The sequence below is a fragment of the Tasmannia lanceolata genome, unplaced genomic scaffold (assembly GCF_043159265.1).
Source record: "Tasmannia lanceolata isolate RefF3 unplaced genomic scaffold, GAP_Taslan_0.1 ptg000006l, whole genome shotgun sequence".
Lineage (NCBI taxonomy): Eukaryota > Viridiplantae > Streptophyta > Magnoliopsida > Canellales > Winteraceae > Tasmannia > Tasmannia lanceolata.
The window spans coordinates 1,531,616-1,548,886 of record NW_027518683.1 but is presented as its reverse complement, the minus strand read 5'-3'; the positions used below and the strand labels follow the sequence as shown (position 1 = coordinate 1,548,886).

The 17,271-nt window shown below is 37.8% G+C and overlaps 1 protein-coding gene across 3 annotated transcripts; it reads right to left on the bottom strand.

Annotated features, from left to right (window-relative positions):
* Positions 1–109: 109 nt before the first annotated feature.
* On the bottom strand, positions 110–16,061 carry LOC143879199 (zinc finger protein CONSTANS-LIKE 9-like). Of its 3 annotated transcripts, XR_013251163.1 has the most exons (6): positions 14,226–14,393; positions 11,601–12,207; positions 6,619–6,846; positions 3,498–3,817; positions 2,594–3,130; positions 110–758 (listed from the first exon to the last, which is right to left on the bottom strand). XR_013251163.1 is itself a non-coding variant. In XM_077381436.1 (5 exons), the coding sequence occupies exons 2-5, from the start codon at positions 12,186–12,188 to the stop codon at positions 2,914–2,916; spliced, it is 1,353 nt and encodes a 450-aa protein (XP_077237551.1). In that variant the 5' UTR covers positions 12,189–12,207; positions 15,905–16,061; the 3' UTR covers positions 2,219–2,913. The 3 variants fall into 3 exon arrangements, 2 of the variants coding, with proteins under 2 accessions (XP_077237551.1, XP_077237550.1); XM_077381436.1 differs by lacking the exons at positions 110–758; positions 14,226–14,393 and adding an exon at positions 15,905–16,061 and having other exon boundaries at positions 2,219–3,130; XM_077381435.1 differs by lacking the exon at positions 110–758 and having other exon boundaries at positions 2,219–3,130.
* Positions 16,062–17,271: the final 1,210 nt, after the last annotated feature.

Below are 17,271 nucleotides of genomic sequence, written 5' to 3'. Positions count from 1 at the left end.
GGAAATAAATGTGGATTAAGAAATCAAACCAACAAGAGAGTAATCACACAAAAGAACACAAAAGATTTACGGGAAAAACCCTCCAATGAAATGGGAAAATCACAGGGCGAATCCAACGAAATATCCACTAATCAAATAAGTAATACAACATCTCTTTCTCAAGTTTTTCACCCAAAGCTTGAGAGTTGAAACCATACAAGAACTAAGAGAGATAAAAGCGTTACCTCGTTGCAAACAACAAAACCCGATTTCTCACAAAATACTCACTTCGATCTTCAAGTCGAAGAAATCCAAATCCTCACAACGTCTTCGTGCAACGAGAGGATTCAACGGCGTGGCAAAAATCTCTAAGAAGAATGCTCAAAAAAGAGCCATAGATTTTGATCCGAATCAAAACCCTAAACACACAAAGAAGAAACCCCCCAAGTTTTCTTCTTCTTCTCCTCCGTCTCTCTCTCCTCTTTTTTTTCTTCTTTTCGTTCTCTCTTCCTCTATTTCACGTTTTGCGTTTTTTCACACCACGGCACACAGCAACGATTTGGGTTTTCCCTTTCCACGGTAACACACCCACCTACTCTCTCCCAATCACTTTTTCAATTTGGACACATTGTTTCCTATGTTAGACAGGATGGACCCCACAACAAATGGTGGCTCTCCTGCAATAATTGCATAGAGACTGGACAAAGGAACCGAAGTTCTTCAGAACATTCTGCAGGCGGTGTGGTGGAAGAGTTTGCGGATACAAGGTACTGGTAGACCTGAAAGAACAAAGGTTTTTTAACTCTGAATAATCCCTGAATCTAATAATTTAAACTATTCTAAGATGAGGAAAATATGCAAGCCTTCGGGCATAACTATAATTAGAAGCCATCAAAAACTTTTAGGAAGCAAAACATCAATTCAGGGAGAAGCAATTCACCTTTGTTTATCAAATTAACAAGTAATCCACGAAAATGACAGTACATTCCATTCATCGTAAATAATTATACCTTCGGGCTAAACTTGTAGGAAGACTTTGGTCAATTCAAGATAATGGGAGAAAATTTTCTCCTACTTTATAATTAAGGAGTTCCCGTGGTCTCTTCATAAATTCGAAACAGAGAGAATAACACTGGATGCAAGTTCAAAAAGAACTTGGGACTTGGGTGACGTTAGCAACAGACTTCCCTTATATCAACAAGACACCATAAGTATAACCCTAATTATGTTTTAATATAAGCCCAGGACCGGTGTAGTGCGCCTGTGTGGGCTAGAGTCCATTAACCAGCCAATAACCCTAGTGTATCTCTATATATAGGGGCTGGAGGCAACAAACTAGGTATTCCAAACTATATACCTAAGGTGTAATGCTTCAAGCAACCTTGCTTGATTCAACATATACACACACCCGAGGCAACGACCACTGTTTAGCATTTGCCTGGTAAGCTCAGTCACTTCCTGAGTAAGGGCCTCTTTGCATACCTCTACAAATTATGTGCATATAATCTTATATGCAAATGGTCTTGAAGTTAGATAGGATTATTTGCAAGAGAAAACTGTTCCTACAGAAGTGTGCATGTAATATGAACCAATATTTGATTTCAAAAATATCTTACTATATATTATCATAGAATTGCAGGGATGTGATTTTGTGTCAAGTTTTAGTGCCACACTACCTGATACCGATGACTCACAGACAAGTCCAAGTTACAGTACTATGCATTTCAATGTGGTGATGGAGGCTATTGAGCCGCTAGGCCGTACTCGTGGGCCCACTTGATGGATGATCTAAATGAGATATCCATATTATTCACCATAACAAACTTATATAAAGAAGGAAAAAACGTTTAACCAAAATTTAAATTCAATAACAATTACTTAAGAACCTAAAGAACTCAATTAAATATTATAAATATGTTTAGAGTTTCAATGCTATTGGAGCTCCTTGCCATGGCAACAGCAAACCGGGGTTTATTTATCCTCAGACAGACTTGCTATCCTCTGTTTATGTCGACCTTTGTTCTTGGATAAGATACTATTGAAACAAAATTAATGAACAGTAGACAATATAACTTCAAGATAAACTTATCCAATCAGGATTTCCAATCCCAAGAACAGCTTATCCAAGGATTTTTATCCCCGCGATGAACAGCCCGATTCTGGTCTTCACCTCAAACAAAAAGAACAAGCACAATGCCATGGAAAAGCATAAAACAAATGGTAGCAAAGGCAAGGTATATCCTAACAACTGAAAATTGTTCATACATGGCTAAGTAAAATATGGAATAGAATATAATACAAGAGGCCCATTCTCACAGCCCCAAATTTACAGCTTCTCTATTCTCTACAACAAAACCCAAATGACATAACAGAAAAACCTCCATCTTCATGCAATCAATTACTGCAAATTGATTTTCTAAGATACATAACATACATAACAATATGCTCTACATATTTCACATAACCAAAAAAAATAAAAATTACAACTATAAACATCCAAAATAAGAGGAGCTTCTCTGACCTGAAAGGTTAATTGCCACATGCCATTCCATGGTAGCTGAATTATCAAATGCGTTGAAAAAGAAAAAAGGAAAAGATGAACCGGCAAATTTACCCGATCATCCATAAAGTGCAAAGACTGATATGCCCCTCTTTTTCGAAAAAAAAAAAGTTGAATGCATACTCTTGTCTTCAAAAAAGAAATGAGAAATACAAACCCCATAACCATCAGGAGAAAAATGTCCAATTTTCAGAATAGACAGGCATAATTTCAGCACTGTTTGAAGAAATTATAATCCTGTTGATGTTGGGTGCTACCTGGAAGGCGGAGAGCTTCTCTATCTGTGTATTCTATAAACCAAGATTGGGATCCTGCCTTCTTTTTAAATGAAGAGTGTGTCCTAGAGATGGATGCATTTGTTGTATATCAGCCATTTATCCCAAAGTTCTATCATCTCCAAGATATCTTAAGCCACCACCAAGGCCTTGCTTATGAATATAGTTAGAGACTGCTCTCTCCTCAGCAGCTTCTTGTCCGACACACATCGGATCATAATCATAAACATCACCAGCCTTCACAAACCGCCCCTTCACACGTCTTCTCACATCAGCCCTTGCCTTACGAGAAGCATATGTTATTTTCTTCTGAAACCTGTATATTGGAAAGAAAAGAGTGTCATCACATGGCACTTGCATCTCCAATTCATTTGGCATTTCTATAAGTGGGGGAATGCTTCAGTAGAGCATGACCTCATAATAAAATAATGAGACCCCCCATACTACGGTATAATGGATCCCACTCTGATTGATCAGAACTGTCCACTAGATGGTCCTTGATGATTGGCGTGGTTTTTGGGCCATGGGAGATCCACAGAAAGGCCTATCAAGTTGACGGTTCAGATCAAACAAAGGTGGGACCCATGATGCCATGGTAAATGCGAGGCTTCATCGTATTACAATGAAGTTGCGCCATGGACAAACATATCTATGTAAATTAGTGCATGTGACTTTTTGCATACTTGCGTGCTTTCTTCTTTTCCTTATAGCGCATGACAGCACTGTCCCTGCCTCCTGTTGGGAAAAAGTTTTCAGGGCCACTAGGGTACCACGGAGGCTCACCCACAAGTAGCATTGACGATATCCCACAGTCTTGATAATCTCCAGCACTACTCTCACCTGTCTGTCCAGAAAATGAAAGTGAGAGACTGGAACGAGCTTGCCTCCCAGGAAAATAGAAATTTGTGTCACTTTTGGTCCCTGGCTTTGACATCAGAGAATCTACAGATACTGCATTGCTGCATTCTGCCTGCATTGCTTTAGTCTGCCTGGCCGAAGATGCCTGAGAAAGAATATGAAGATCAATGACTGATATTGGACGATGCATGCGTGATCCAAACATACTTTGTAAAAGTATAATAAGACAAAGGAGAAAGTGAAACATTTCTGTGACGCAACCAATATAATGCATGAGATGTGCCATTCCAAGGTATCGTGATACTATCTATTTGCATACGATAGGCTGCCTATGTAGATATTTGGCCAAATCTTATATATTGTGATTGCTAAAACCAAAAATCGTCCTAAATTTAACTATCCACGCTCCCAAGTACTAATTCCATTTCCCATTTACTTTTAATAACTTATTTGCCTACTAACTCACTCTTTAAACTTTCCCCTTTCCAACCCTTTTCCCATCAGTTTTTACACCCTGATTTAACTCAATCAACCCTACCCTTGTCACTCATACACACTACCATGATCCTTTCACCACCTTCTTATTTCCTTACCACTAGCATTATTTGGGCCTAAGATATTTTACTTCATATCTAATTTTTTAGGATTTTTTTCATTACATAGTCATTTCTCTTTTGAAAATTACTGTGTGGAATATGATTTGGATAAATTTAGTTTCCTTGATGGTTGAACTCTTAAGCCTAGCATATCTCCGAAAATTCTTTTTGTATTTAAGTATTTATGATCAGTTTAGACTGATTTTTGGAATGTGTGTTGTTGTATTGCTGAGTTAAGATTCATACATTGTTCCTGACAAAGTCATCCATGAACCTATAGGTTTGCATCAACATGCCAGAATATAACCCTAGTCTCTCCCTGCATTAGCATTAGCATTAGCATTATATCAGTCGTATCAGCCCTAAATTAGATGATACACCTAGCACATCGACCGATACAATTGCAATTTTTTGTGCACCCAAATACAGGGGGTAGGAATCATATCGGAGCCCGCCAATACAGATACATATCAGCTGGTATGTATCCATATCGGTAGATATTTCAAACCAAGATCTAGATAAACACAATGAGGTTCACTGACAGGAAAAAAGATCAAATAGGAGAGAAGAAGTAGTTGCTGCTGTGCCATATACTAGTGGAACAATTTTGCTCTGGTAGCTAAGAGATAGAATTTGCATCAGGTAGACATGAAGACTGCATTTATTCAAGGATATTTCCATGGGTAACCCCAACAAGTTTAGTTGTTTCTACATGATTGACATTATTCTTACTTTAAAAAGCCCCATACCATCTCAGACAAACCTAGAATTAGCTTGGAATGTCGTCTAGAGCATACTATTCCATGTTGTTGTATCATTCCAGCAGGGGCCAATAGTTCTAATTGCCCTGCGGATGATATCATCGTTAGTGGATATGATTGTCAGGCTATGTCTTCTCTTAAGCGCAATCTACTCAATCAGTCTAACATGAAAGATATTGGTCAGCTTCGCTATATGAGGTCAAGCGAAGCATTTTATTCAAATAAAGAGTTTCTTTTACTCTTAGTTTCAGAACTCCCCCATGTCATTGTCGACTCGCCCGAGTCGAATCCCTTTTACATTGGCTGCACTCTTACCCGAGTCCGCATTTTCCCCTACAATGTCAATCAAAAATCCTTTCTCCCGAATTATGACAGCATCAACCAACTAATTGGCTGTGTTAACTGAGTACTTGATTGCGTTGCACTGAGTCGACTAGGATTTGCATTGGCAGTGTCATGGCCTGCGTCTGCATTTTGAAAAACTGCTTTTACTGTCCTGAAAATGTCTTGGTCTCAAAGATTGTGATTTCTTCGAAGAGTATAGACTTATATTGACAGTGCCTAACTCAAAAAAAGGCCAAATAAATCCAATGTGCAGTTTATTGCAAATTCAAGGCTTTTGTTGCTTGATCTCACTTGCAAAAGATACATTGTTGGGAATCCTATCTACTTTACTGCCACTCGTCCTGATTATCTGCATGAGGTTCATATTGTCAGTCGGTTTATCTACTCATCATAAGCCACATAGGCATGTTGCTCATTGTGCCATTCCTTATTTACTCTCAACATAAGGTGTTGTCTGCCCAAGGCTTCACAGGCATCTTTTGAGTGCATTGATGCTTCGAGAATAATAATGTTTACAGTAAGTCTCATTACTCCTCCCTAGTTTCTTGAAAAAAACACGAAATGAGATTTCAAAATCCAGCATTAGAAGCAAGTACGAAAATATGACATCTGGTTATAATGATATTATCTGGTTTCAAACACTTCTTAGAGATCTTCATGGAAATCTATGTACTAAGAGAATCTCAACAATACAAATCAACTTTTTTTTTTTTTGAAAGGTAACTTTATTAATGAAAACAGAGCTAATTACAGTAATCGGGGACAAGATGTTCCCGAAAATAAAAACAAAGAAAGAAAATAGGACAAGACCCCCTAAATGGGTGGTATGCCCGATTCGGGCAGATAAACTAATCGAATGCCCGGTAGATGGGCCCCCTCTTTAGCCAAAACATCCGCTTCTGAATTTCCAGTCCCTCTTTAGCCAATACAAATCAACTTTTTGATTCAATATATATTTAATAAAACAAATACAAAAATAATCTTTCTAATACATACCCATATATAAAATGTTGTAAAATCAATTCATGAAGCTATCTTTTGGCACCCTGATAAGTAAACAAGAGAGTTGATCTGTACCGAGAACAGTGATACTGTAGATCTAAGTACTCATGCCTCGGTGCAAGCAGAAGTAAAAAATGTATAAGACTATAAGCCCTAAAGTGATGATAAAAAGTTAGAGCGTATGAAGAAAAGTTAACAGTGCAAGACTGAGCAATACGAATAAGAATAAGCAAAGATAAAACCTCTGCGACAAATTCACCCCGACCATTGGAATCAGCAGGAGAAATATTTTCCACTGCAAACAACCCATCAATCCCAGCATCCTCAAAAAGCTTTCCTGAATAATTCTGAGATACACCAAAGAGTTCTTCATAGTTCTCAAAATTCAAGTCAACATCACCCATATTGAAATCTTCATAGAGGTCATCAGCTTCACAGATTCCAAGGCCTTTCGTCCCCGTACACCTTAGCTGCATAATAGATCAGAAAAGGGATTAACAAGTCCTCAGTTAAAATCTAGACGTTACAACATCTTTCTCGAGTATAAATACGGAATACAACCACAAGAATTAGTTACTTTAGTCTAGTGAACTCAGTGAAGCACAAACACATGCAGAATGTTATAATGTCTTCCTTTTCTACTTTAACATCTATCATAAATTTTTGAGATAACCATGTTCATCTTCACTTTTGAAAGCCCATGCTGGTAAAGAATCTAAAATTTTACCATGTTCAAGGTTACAAATATGATCTCAAACTGCCACTCTGACTATTTTTATCAGAGAGGACGTGAACATGTCAGTAGATATGGTGATAGGCATTTCATAACAGAAGCTCCGGTGCACCCTTCTAGATCTCAAGGGTCTGAGAGAGACCTATTTCAAACAGGACTCAAGAAGTCAGGAATAAAAGCACCTCAAAAATTTGAGCAGGGAGGTACTTCTGAAGTCAAAGAGTACTGCACTTCATGGCCATTTCAAATATGAAATAGGACCAATTATGTATACCTTATATTCGCACTAAATATATGTTGTGTGCTTTTTTCTCTTTGTTAAAGGGGTAAAGGGGTCTTTTTTCCTTTTCTTTCATGTAATTGGTGGGTTAGACGCAAGGTTCTATGTCCTCCTCTTGTAACTATTTTCTCATATTAATAAAATTTGAAGGTGCCACCCTGGGTTCCTGGATAAATTCCGGGTTTAAATAGAAAAACTTCATGGAAAAGAAGGCACATCAACAGTCTACAATTCAAGCCTGAGAAACTAAAATGTCTGTTCATGAAAAAACACCAACCCGACCTCCGTAATTTGCACAAAATGGAAAGATTGCGGCTTAATCGTCATAATTTGAATAATCAAAATTGTACTCATAAGAAGTTCACATGTCAAGCATCAGCTAGATATTTATTCGCATGAATCGTGATAGGAGTTAGGCATAGTGCTATGAATGGCATATAGGCAGCAGCTACATAAACCATAGCTCTATGCAAAATTTCCAAGCCATACATATCTATATTGATATAGTAGAAGAGAAAAGGCTGAATTTTTTGAATTTCTTCCTAAATTCTGTGAGAATTACACATCGTCATATAGCACTCTGTTTTTGCCGGTCAACACTAGGTCTAAATTCTAGAATTCCTACATTATCCCTCCCTCTTTCTCTCTCCACGAGTACGCATAACCTTCTCTCTCAATGCATTTAGAGAAGCTTTGAGTGGCGTGTTTATCACGACCACCTCCTTGTCTCTCTCTCTGTCAAAAGGCTTATTATTTGTTTCCTTTTTCCCTAAAAGTATGTGGGAACGACTCTATCTCTCTCTCTCTCTCTCTCTCTCTTTCTCTCTCTCTCTCTCTCTCTCTCTCTCTCTCTCTCTCTCTAGATGTCTCTGCAACATCCTCCACCACCACCCATCAGGAGATCGCCAAAGTTTTGAACCTTTTCCGATCTCCAAAGTTCTGAAGCTTTTCCGGTGAAAAACTTCTCCCTCTTTCCCACTAAGAAAAGTCCCTGTAAGATCTTCTCCTTTCCCTTCCCTTCCCTTTTCTTTTGGTTTTCTATGTGTTTCAGCCTGGAAAGCCTAAAAATATTATTAGCGTTTTGTACGGGTTTCAGACTGGAACCCTAAAAATATTATTAGGGTTTGAACCATTCATCCTCTAAAACCAATTCTAGGGTTTGACACATGAAACATATGTGCCTCTTGTGATTCTGGGGTTTCTTTTGTCTGCCAGTCATGTGATCTCTACACAGAACAGGTTATCTTTGTTACTTCTCCCAACATTAATAACTATCTATATATAGATAATAGCTTCGAGAACTAGCCCCAAAACTAAAATTCCCATCTACAGAAAATGGAATTGAAGGAAGAGCTTAAAGAGGAAAAGAGAGTAAAAAGAGATTCAGTCAAATCTTCAACAGAAGGAAGCCCATAATATAAGTATACAACAGCCTGTAGTATGTTCTTTATAATCTGAAAAGCCAGACAATTCCAAGCTGCCCATGTGGTCGGAGGCTTCATCTTCTTCTACATTGGAGCCACCTCTGCTTCGGAGTTGCTCTGTTTTCTGTTCATACGTTTTGGTCATTTTGTTATAAGTCAGTTTCCATGTCCTATTGTGCTATCCATTACAAGGCCTAATAGATAAATGGTTTAGATTGAACAAGTGGGCTCTATTTATACTTTTAGCTGGTCATATTTTTTCGGATAAAAATACGAGCATGCATCATATAACAACTCATATTTACAAGTTTCTTGAGCCATTTAGTTATTACTTTCTCTGTTATCATTTACCAAAAAAATTGCTTCATCATAATAGCTCCCAAAAAAAATTCACATAATAGTACATTTCCTGCTTTCAACCATATGTGTATGCTTAAAAAAAGACTTTGCTTAAAAAAAATGAATGGAACTGAGATTAACAAGAGTTGCCATCAATCATACACATGGCGGCATGTTTAGATGCATACGGCCATCATTAACCAGTCCATCATTGACAGGCCTCCAAAATGGCGGCTTATTTGCAAATAATTTTTTTTTTTTTAAATGAAATGCAAATAAAATTACTTTAATTTAATCATAGTTACAAATGGGATTTTAGATCTCTTTTTTTTTTTTTTTTTTTTTTAAAGTTAACAAAAATTTTAGATCTCTTTGGAAACCATTAACTATATCATTTCTAGGACTATAATAATCAGTGTTGGCAAATAATCATCTATAGGCCCTGTTCGTTTGCTTACTAGATTTGAGAACAAGGAGAGAATGCAGTCATGGATTTTAGGTTTTGCAGTTCTTGATTGCTTCTCGAGGGACTTACTATTTTGTATGAGAAATGAAAGATAAATTGGGTACTTTCTCTCACGTTTCTTTGATTACATTCATTGTTTTCCCTCTCTTCAATACTATATTGCCAACATTTGAACTTCTGATATTTTTGCCAACAAATTTTATGGATTACAAAATCGAGTGTGTGCACCAATGGAACAACACTTAATCTTCAATTATTCTCATTATTTTTCTAAAAGTGTGCTCTCTTCATACAATTGGTATCCAAGTAGTTCTTTTTATTGAGTTAGGGAAGTTCTGCAGGAAGTTAGGTGGCATACTATTCTTATTGTATTAATTAGTTACTACAAATTAGAATTTTTAAATGCCAAGAAAAGATTCTGATGATTAAATCCCGATCAATTCCGAGTTTTAGTGCCTAATTGGATGCCACAAAAATAAGCCTTTATTTTGCAAATGATTGTAACAGAAATTTTGAAAAACAGCCTCATCAAATCTATCTAGCCCCAAAGATTTGTAGCTTCTTCTTTTTTTTAATTTGATGATTTGAGATGATTGATTTAAATATGTTTGTCGCTTCCGTGCATCGCACGAGGTTTTTTACCAGTGTGTGTGTATCGGAAAAGTGTTGCTACTCGGTCTTGTAGCTAACCTTATCTACTCGGTCGGGTTAAATACAGTGGGGGCCCACATTGTTTGGGTGATCCAAACCATTCATTTGAAAGCCACTTACTTAGATAGGGTATCCACAAAAATCAGACCCATAGGATGATCCTACACCATCCAACAGTGGAGGGAAAAATTGGCAGATTTGTGGACAAACTGTGTCTGTTCATTTTTTCCCTCCACTGTTGGTTGGGTTAGGATGATCCTATGGATCTGATTTTTTGTGGACACCCTATCTAGGTAAGGGACTTTCAAATGAACGGTTTGGATCACCCAAACAATGTGGGCCCCCACTGTATTTAACCCAACCGAGTAGATAAGCTTAGCTACAAGACCGAGTAGCAACACTTTTCCCGATATATATATATATATATATAAGAAAAAGGGTTTCTATGCTCGAGCGCAGATAAGCTTATTTGCTCTCGAGCACAGAAACAGGGGGGCATTGAGGGGTGATCCAAACCATTCATTTGGAAGGCCCCATCATGGATGGTGGGCCTTCCAAAAATCAGCTCCATTGGATCACCATAGGGTGTCCATTTGTGGGGCCAAAAATGGACAGATACTGTTTGTCCACAAATCTGTCCATTTTTTGCCCCACAAATGGACACCCTAAGGTGATCCAATGGAGCTGATTTTTGGTGGACACTCTATCCATGAAAGGGCCAATCAAATGAATGCTTTGGATCCCATCAAAAATGTGGCCCCACCCCTGTTTATGTGCTTGAGCGCAGAAACCATTTCCTCACATATATATATATATATATATATATATATATATATATATATATGAGGAAAGTGTTCCTAAGCTATAGCTCAAAAACACATGTGGCCCCACATTGTTTGGGGGATCCAAAGCATTCATTTGGAAGGCCCTTCCATGGATAGGGTGTGTACCAAAAATCAGCCATATAGGATCATCCTAACCCTGCCATCTGTTGAGGGAAAAAATGGGCAGAAACATGGACACACATTGTTTGTCCATTTTCCACTCCACCTTTGATTGGGTTAGGATGATCCTATAGGGCTGATTTTTGGTACACACTCAATCCATGGAAGGGCCTTCCAAATGAATGCTTTGGATCCCCCAAAAAATGTGGGGCCACATGTGTTTTTGAGCTATAGCTTAGATAAGCTTAGATAAGCTATAGCTTAGGAACACTGTCCTCTCCTCTCTCTCTCTCTCTCTCTCTCTCTCTCTCTCTCTCTCTATATATATATATATATATATATATATATATATATATATATATTAAGAATTCCAAAGCAATAAATCACCTTGGGAATGGTTAAGTCCACGGATCTAGCCGTCTGATCTACACTGCGTGGCACACGATTCAATGCAGACATTGAAGAGGATCCCGTCCAAATGTCACATTTATCAGCATTTTCCAGTTCACACATCCAGCTTGGGACAGCTAGGTCAATGGTGCTGCTGTTATCTGGAGGTCCCCAATAGTTACTAACACTGTTCTCATTGATGCTCATCAAACACAACCCCTGCTCACAATTTGAATCTTCCATAGAAGGAAAATTCAGAACAAATGACCAGATTCTAGAAAGTTCTGCGAACGAAGGGCAACCCGAATAGCAGTTGATCATCTGCTTCTTATGACCTAAGCCTGAGGCGGAGCTACCATGAACATTCCAGTCACAATTTTGACAAAACGAGATCCTCTCCTCAATACACCTCACTACTGCGGACTGTGAATTGCAACTTTCGCACAAAAGAGTCCGTGAATGGCGCAGAGAAAGTGCATTTGCAGAATGAACATTGCGGTCACAGGACAAACATAAGCAAGCGGCATCAGATCTGCAGTAAACCATAGACCTTTGCTCCCCACAGAAATCACAGAGGCGACCCATGTTTTTCTTTCAACTTTCTCTGTAGTCAACATGAGAATTGAATCAAAAAGCAAAACAATGTCTTGTTTGGCTTTCAAATATTTTCCTGGATATTCAACTTTCCGTCCTAAGAATCTTAGAAATAGAATAACCTGACTGGACTATAATCGTCAAAAACCATTTCAGAGGATTCAGAACTCAATTGTAAAATGAAATAAAAATAGCTTGCAGAGAAGAAAATGGCAGTTTCTAAGTACCATTCACACTTATTTCCTAAATAATATAACAACTGTCAAGATTCGATCAAGTTGTTGGAACACATGCAATACACACATGACAGCCTTCAGAGGTAGAGGACTAACATACAGCACAAATGTTGATATATTCTACTATTTTAAAAAATACAAGATGGTTTTTTTTATTGCATTTCTCATCTTCTCCTACAACTGACAGCGTGGACAAGGATCCATTTCTCAAGTGTCCAGCCAATTATAGTAAGGCAAACAATTTATGTAACCAAAATCCATTTCAGCAAATAATATCAGTCTACTGAGTTCTCTCCTCATTGTCTCCCCCACAAAGAATGATGTTAGAAAATAAGAAATATAATTTGTAACCACTCCAACCCCAAGCACCATAATAAATTGAAAAAGAAACTCTACTATCACGAGTTCCTTCCTCACCATTTGACAATTTAGTATGCTATCTTACACGAACAACCGTGTAAGATATCGAACCCCCAACTAGTTTGGGACAAAGGCTTGGTTGAGTTGAGTTGAGTTCAGTATCTTACACGAACGACCATGGAAACACAAAAGAGAAAACGAAAGTTCATCGTTTCAACTTTCAATTTCCAAGCATTCATGTGATGTCTTTAATCCATGTTGTCATTTCTGACAAACATTAAAAATAAAGCTCTTTAAATTTTACCATTCAAAAAGAAGCTCTTTAAATTTCAAACGACATAAACGGTGAAAGGAAAATTAAACAGACTCAAGTGAGTTAATCTTTAAATCTGACTCGCAGGTTTTTCTTTTTTTTAATGATAAATCTGACTCGCAAGTAGTCATACTAAAGGCCCCACATTTCAATATTTCTAATAGGGTTTCAAGTGTTAAAAGAAATAGCATAATAAACAGAGTATACACAATAAAAGGAAAGCACCAATCTCCCTGGTGGAAAATATAGACAATTTGAGAGATATGAAGTTATGAACTTCCACTCAAAGCAACTAAAGATTGATACAATAAAATCGCCAAGCACTGCACCAGAAGTAAATACTATGAAAGGGCGAGGGTTCAAATCCTGCTATCAGAAATACCATTTAAAAAAAAAAAAGCCCTGCTATCAGAAATTAGTCCCAAGGATAAAAAAAATGTTAATAAGAAAAGGATGATAAAATTCCCACTCAGAAAAAAAAAACAAAAAAAAAAAAAAAATTAAAAAAAAAAAAAACTCTTCAATTTCTATTACTTTCATTCATATAGAAAGAACAGCTAATCCATATAATTCCCATTACCAAAATTCGCATTCCAAACTCAATTTCCTGACATATGCAATAGAATTGTTTTCGGTAGGTAAGCTGGGATTGAACATCCGACCTCAAGTTTGAAGAACAAAATCTTAACCAATTGAGTTAGAGGCTCAATCCCGACAGATTTTCCGTCAATTTCACGACGAAATCAAGAAAATAAAATCACAAAGCAACAAATTCACCTCTTTTTATACTTAAAATTATCAAAAGATACCAAAAAACCAATTTCCATAAAAAATGGCGTGGAAAGCCTAAAATCACAATCATACAACCAATAGTCTCCAAATCTCACCACCAAAACCTCGGTTCTTTCACAAAGAACCAAAATCCAAGTCAAGACACGTTCTCTTTACCACAAAAAAAAAAAAAAAAACGAAATTACTTATTCCACCAAAGAATTCAGTGAATTGCGCGCAAAAGTAAATATTAGAGAAAAAACGGCATACAATAGCACATAAACGCTCGTTCGTGACGAGATAAACAGCTAAATTATTACCGAAAGTAACAGAATTTCGTAGAATTACCGATTTCCTGAGATCTTCAAGAGAAAAAAATGGCGGAAAAAGAGCGGAAAAGCTCGGTCAGGAGATTTTTTGCATTCGCATCAAAACCCTAGAAATCCAAATTCTCGGAGCTCTGGTGGAGGAATTTGGGATAAAAGTGCACAGACTGGGGCCCAGTATCGTGTAAAGTTTGGCTCTTTTGGTCTATAAAAAAGAATTTCCGTAGTTTGGATAAAAAGCGCTTGGATGTGGTGGACCCCACTGCCTGGAAAAAGTCATTTTCTTAGTTTCTTTTCTCTTGTAAGTGTACGGATAGATAAGAGAAGGGCAATTATGTAAATATGAAACTCTAGAAGGAAATTTATTTGGAGGAAATTCCAATTATAGATAATTATTAGACCCAATCGTTTGGAAACTATTCATGATTTCATCTGTACGAAATCCAATAACTCGGAGAGATGAGAGGGGGGGGGGGGGGGTTGTTTGGGTTTAGCCGTACGGGATTTTACTGTGCGGACTTTAATATAGGGACTTTGACAAAATGTCCATGATTCTATGGGGACTTGGACTTGAATGTGCGGACACTTGGGACTCTGGGGAGTTCAACATGGACTGTTATGCATTTATAATAGAACTGACCAATTAGATTTCCACTATTCAAAAAGACAACTAATATTGGACAACTCGGCAACCATTGAAACTGAGAGTAAAGTCAAACTTGTCATAGAAATTTTGGAAACAAGTTGGCAGCAAATTTTAGAGATTTTTCAAAAAGCCTTATGTGCTAATCTCTGAAATTTATCAAGTAACCAAAACACAAACAGGCCCAGGGAGTTATGGCAGTATGTTAAGAGCGAAAAACACATATCCCAATCCAATTCCACTATAGCTATGGTTTTGACAATTATTCAAACATATTGCGTTCTCGGATTTAAATTTTAGCCTCTGCAATGGAAATCTAAATCCTTAGGACTCAATTCCCCAAACAAGTCAAGCTGAACCAAGTATTTAAATAGCCAACTGGATAGTATAGCTTGGATTAGCCTTCTACTTAAAATCCTCAGGACTCAATTCACAAGACTCTGAGCAAACATCTAAGATGCACTCCATTTCCATTAATGAAAAGGCCTGAAACGCCAACCTGAACTAAAGTAGTCGTTTCTATGCACAGAACACCTAATTTAGGTCCTTCAATTGCTAGAAATGGTGAGAAAAATGACTTCGAGATTACTAAGCAGATGGGAATCCAATTCAACCAGAGCATAGTAGTGGACTTTGCATAGGATTCTTTAAAGAAAAAGACAAGATGAATGAGAAAAGGCAATTTTGGAAGAGCATTGCTCAGAAAACCCTACCCCATTGTGGAAAACCGGAAAACAGGAGAACGATGAGCTGGAACGGAGGTTCTGGGTTTCAGAGAGAGAGAGGAAAGGAGTTTGGTTGGGGTTTTATCTACAAATACAGAAAATGGGGTTTCGAGTTTAGAGGTAAGGGAAGAGAAAGGGATGGTGCTGGGTTTCAGAGAAGGAAAGAGAAAGGGTTTGGGGTTTCAGAAATGTAAGTTCGTCTTCTCTAGTGAGGCCATGAACGAAACCAATTTGGTCTTTGATGAATGAAAAGGTAAACAATGAGAGATGGAGAAGGAAAAATGACAGGGATGGGGATGAAAAAAAATGAATGAGAGAGAGAGAGGAGCATACCTCATAATCCCTTTCTATGGTGCTTTTTCCGTGATACACGATGAGAAGGCATGGACTTCAAATTTCACCTCGGTAGGCTGAACATTGAATGAGATTTTTTGCGGGTACTTCAAGTTCGCGCGCCCGGGGAAAGGTCGTGACATCACGAAATTTCCACTACTAACAGCGGATATGGGACTCTCTGACAGTTGATAAGGACACTCCCAAGTGAGAGATTATTCCAGACTCACATGCTCGTATTCCGACGCCACAACGTCAAAATCCTCCGCTCAAGCCTCCTCTCAGGACAGGGACCCTTAATAAATGGATAATGCACAAGATATTTTTTGTAACCGTCCGTTTTATGTACTGCACTGCATAATTTGAAGGATAACCATCTTTTTTATGGGACATGGCCCACAGAGAGAGCATTTTCATGGGACATATGTAATTTTACTCGGAAAAGGAAGGATATTTTCATCATTCCAAGAAATTATATGATGCCGGACCGTGAAGTCCCGTCAAGGTGGCACGTCAGAGGTATCACCCTTAAAAAGTGGTCTGTTGTTGTTTGTTGGATCAAATATCAAAGGTGGTACCGATTTTACGGTATATAAAAACTCTGCCATTCCAAACTGAAGTATGACATGGAAGCCTTTTTCTCATAAGTCATAACTAACAGTTAATTGCAATAAAAAGTGGACGCTGAGTCACTGATTGCGGTCTGAGGTGGCGACTCCAGAGGGAGTAAAATAAGAGAGCACTTTTGCCAAAATTCAATTCCGGTCTCTCGTGGGGTCACTGATATGTTGGGCGACTATAGCTTAAAAAAGCGTCTTAGGTCCTCTCGCACACGTCTATCAGATTACTATGGAATACACTTCTAACATTATTTTTAGGCTACTGATATTGGCACTACCATGTTCTAATATTTGCACAAATTCAGATTGCCTTTTGTTTCTTTTTTTTAATTAGGTTCTTAGAATAAAAGGACAAGCTGAATTAGTGCAATTATTGAAACATAGTAGTACTGAGATGGGTGACCTCTTTGGAAGTCCTCGGGTTAGCACCCTCACTATTTTGAGATTGAACCTCTAGTTCAATGTTCAAAGGCTTTGTTCTTCAACCTCGCGGTCTGAGGTTCAATCCCATCTTACCTACTAAATAAAGCAACAACTCATATTTCATTTCAAGTAGTTCTCTTAAGTGCATCCATCAACGGAAAAGTGATAAGATACCCTTAACCGGAGACCACAGTGAAGATCATATAACTAGAACCAAAGAAACTCAAAAAACGTGCAGATGACGTCCAGTAAGAAGCCTAACTTTGGCATTGCCAATATTGAGAGAGAGTGTAGAAAAGAAGAAAGATATGCTCGATTTGATAT